At 39.7% G+C, this 2,766-nt stretch overlaps 1 protein-coding gene across 1 annotated transcript; it reads left to right on the top strand.

Moving 5' to 3' along the window:
- Positions 1–313: 313 nt before the first annotated feature.
- LOC310804276 (ubiquitin-ribosomal protein eL40 fusion protein-like) lies at positions 314–2,253 on the top strand. The gene is made up of 5 exons (XM_083669436.1): positions 314–353; positions 694–805; positions 1,206–1,292; positions 1,820–1,912; positions 2,144–2,253. The coding sequence occupies exons 2-5, from the start codon at positions 703–705 to the stop codon at positions 2,230–2,232; spliced, it is 372 nt and encodes a 123-aa protein (XP_083525562.1). The 5' UTR covers positions 314–353; positions 694–702; the 3' UTR covers positions 2,233–2,253.
- The last annotated feature ends 513 nt before the right edge of the window (positions 2,254–2,766 follow it).

Consider the following 2,766-nt stretch of genomic DNA (forward strand, 5'->3'; position numbering starts at 1 on the left):
AACAATGTTCGAGGATTTGTCTCCCTACAATTTTGTTAATGACTGAGGCAATGTCTTTTCAATGTTTTGCCATCCACATGCTAAGTATAATAGTCAGTACATAAACACTAAGGGCCGGTTTCACAGACAAGGTTTAAGCCTAGTCCTAGACTAAAAAGCATCCTCAGTGGCAATTTGCCATTGAAAGTGTGAATTAGTCCAGGACTAGGTTTAAGCCTCGTCTGTGAAACCGGCTCTAAAAGTATATTATGACAGCTGTTAGTAATCCTCCAGCTCAGTAGATGGCGGAAATTAAGATATGTGGACGTTTCATGCGGACGCCACGGAATATAAATCCATGTGTTCATAAAGAAGTCAGTGGTGATTCTTTTGTATATTAATTATTTGGCTAGCTATACATTCTCCATACCTATCGTAGCACTGACTGACATTCAGTGAAATGCTTTCATCTTGCTTATTATGAATATGAGGATTGATTGCGTGTTGCCTGTGCTGTGTACGTACCATGTGAGAGATCACTTGGCTACACACTAGCCAGTAAACTAGTTTATTCCAGTCCGTTCCTAATCAATTATATATGGTAAAAGAACAACTATATTATTGTTTGTACATTTGTCACGTACGCTGAATGACAGAATAAGATCTCAATCATATCACTCACATGTCAAATCACATTGTGTTGTCAATTTTCAGTCTTAAAAGATGCAGATCTTTGTGAAAACCTTGACGGGTAAAACAATCACCCTTGAGGTGGAACCCAGTGACACCATCGAGAATGTCAAAGCCAAAATTCAAGACAAAGAAGGTAAAGATCTAAATAAGCTTTCTTGCATGTCATGGGTTTAGGTAGCTCCGACGCGACTTAATTAAACATGAGTGCCCTTACCTGTTTCGGCATCAATTATCCTACCTTTGAAAATATCCGCGTACACTCCATCGGAGATTTTCTCTGGCATCACGAAATATCCAAAGGGCTGCTTTAATATATAACTTTATACCCGGCGCCACGGTGGAAAACTCCAAACATGGCACTCCGCATAGTGTGCAGGTAAACCAGAGAGTGATTGGCTAAACGCCATAATTGTAAACGAAGAAGCAGAAAAGCAATTGCAATCCGGAGTGCCATGTGCCACTCTGGGGAAATGTAATGTTAGTCTGATGCGTGACAGTGATTGCCAAACAATATTTCATGTTGTCTTTTTCAGGTATACCCCCTGACCAACAGCGTCTTATCTTTGCTGGCAAACAGTTGGAGGACGGTCGGACATTGTCCGACTACAACATACAGAAAGGTACCTCACAAATGCAAGGGTGTAGACACTATGTTGCCTCAGCCAGTGTCACAGAAAAACGAATTCAGTAGTGGTAAACATAATCTACCATTATAGTATTAAAGCTTGTATCACCTCTATAGTTATGGAAACCAGTAGACCCTCTCTGTCTGTAATATGAAATTCACTTTGCCTATGGTGATGCTGGGTGACCTGGGGGAGGGCAGCCAAATAATTACCAACTTCGTGTTTCTCCAGTGAACGTGTTCAAGAATGGTAAAGTGTGATTACTTCCAGTCACAGTAATAATCACTAACCATGTTACGATTTTTTTAGGCTCTTGCTCAGCCCTCAATGAAGGGGAGAGAGTTTACCTAGAGTTTTAAGGAACAATATCAGCATGTTTTGCTGTTCGCCTTTAATGTCCCAACATTTGTTGTTAGCCTGCTCTTGGATAATAATGTGCAGGTGCAGATTTCCGTCTCTTAAAAGTAAAATGATGTGTTGACCTGTAAACCCATACTGTACAACTTTGCTTTAATACCCAGAGTCTACTCTCCATCTTGTCCTGCGTTTAAGAGGAGGTATCATCGAGCCCTCCCTGAGACAACTGGTACAGAAATATAACTGCGACAAGATGTGTAAGTATGTTTGCCTTCACTCTTTGGATACATGTTGCAGTCTGCACACAGGGTTGCTTAGACTTGTTATACAGATTTACTGACCGTGAAGTAAAGCATATACAGTACTTGGTGCAATAGACAATATTTCAGTGTTGAGCTTGTTACTAATGATGCACCAAATGATAACCGTGTTTGTGTGTGTGTGGGCAAGGTGAGCTCTCAGTGACGTTGCTGTTTCCTTCATTTAAGATGCTATGCACGCCTTCACCCCCGTGCAGTCAACTGCCGCAAAAAGAAGTGTGGACATACCAACAACCTGCGCCCCAAAAAGAAGCTGAAGTAAACTGTAATCATGTCCATATTTTCAATAAAATATTTTCAAATTAAACTGTTGTAAAAACCTTGGTATGGTTTCCATCATGTTATTGTGAGCACACTTTCCACCATACAGACCCAAACATTGTTATATGGGAGTAGTTCACAGTCAATCTGTCTCATTGGAACTTTCTTATCCAGTAGGTAATGTAACAGAATGGAATAAAGGGAGAGTTCACTCAAATTACAAAATTACAGCTCGTCAGCAGCCTACAGACAAGGATAGAGTCCAATCCACTTTTTGGATTTGCTTTTGTAGGCACTGTTAAAGTCTGCTAATATTGGCATTTTCGAACAAAACAACTATGGAAGTCAATGTACCCTAAAGTATGTTAGGAATTTGATTCCTGAATTATCTAACATTCAAATGAAGTTATTGAGAATTTGGGATGATTCAAGCATGTCATTTCAAACATACTAATTTAGGGTACATTAACAGTTTTATTGGTTAGAAAATACTTCAGTAACCTTGTGGTGTAAATGGCTAGGTAAACAAA

The sequence above is a fragment of the Argentina silus genome (assembly GCF_951799395.1).
Source record: "Argentina silus genome assembly, chromosome: 1".
In the NCBI taxonomy this organism is placed as follows: domain Eukaryota; kingdom Metazoa; phylum Chordata; class Actinopteri; order Argentiniformes; family Argentinidae; genus Argentina; species Argentina silus.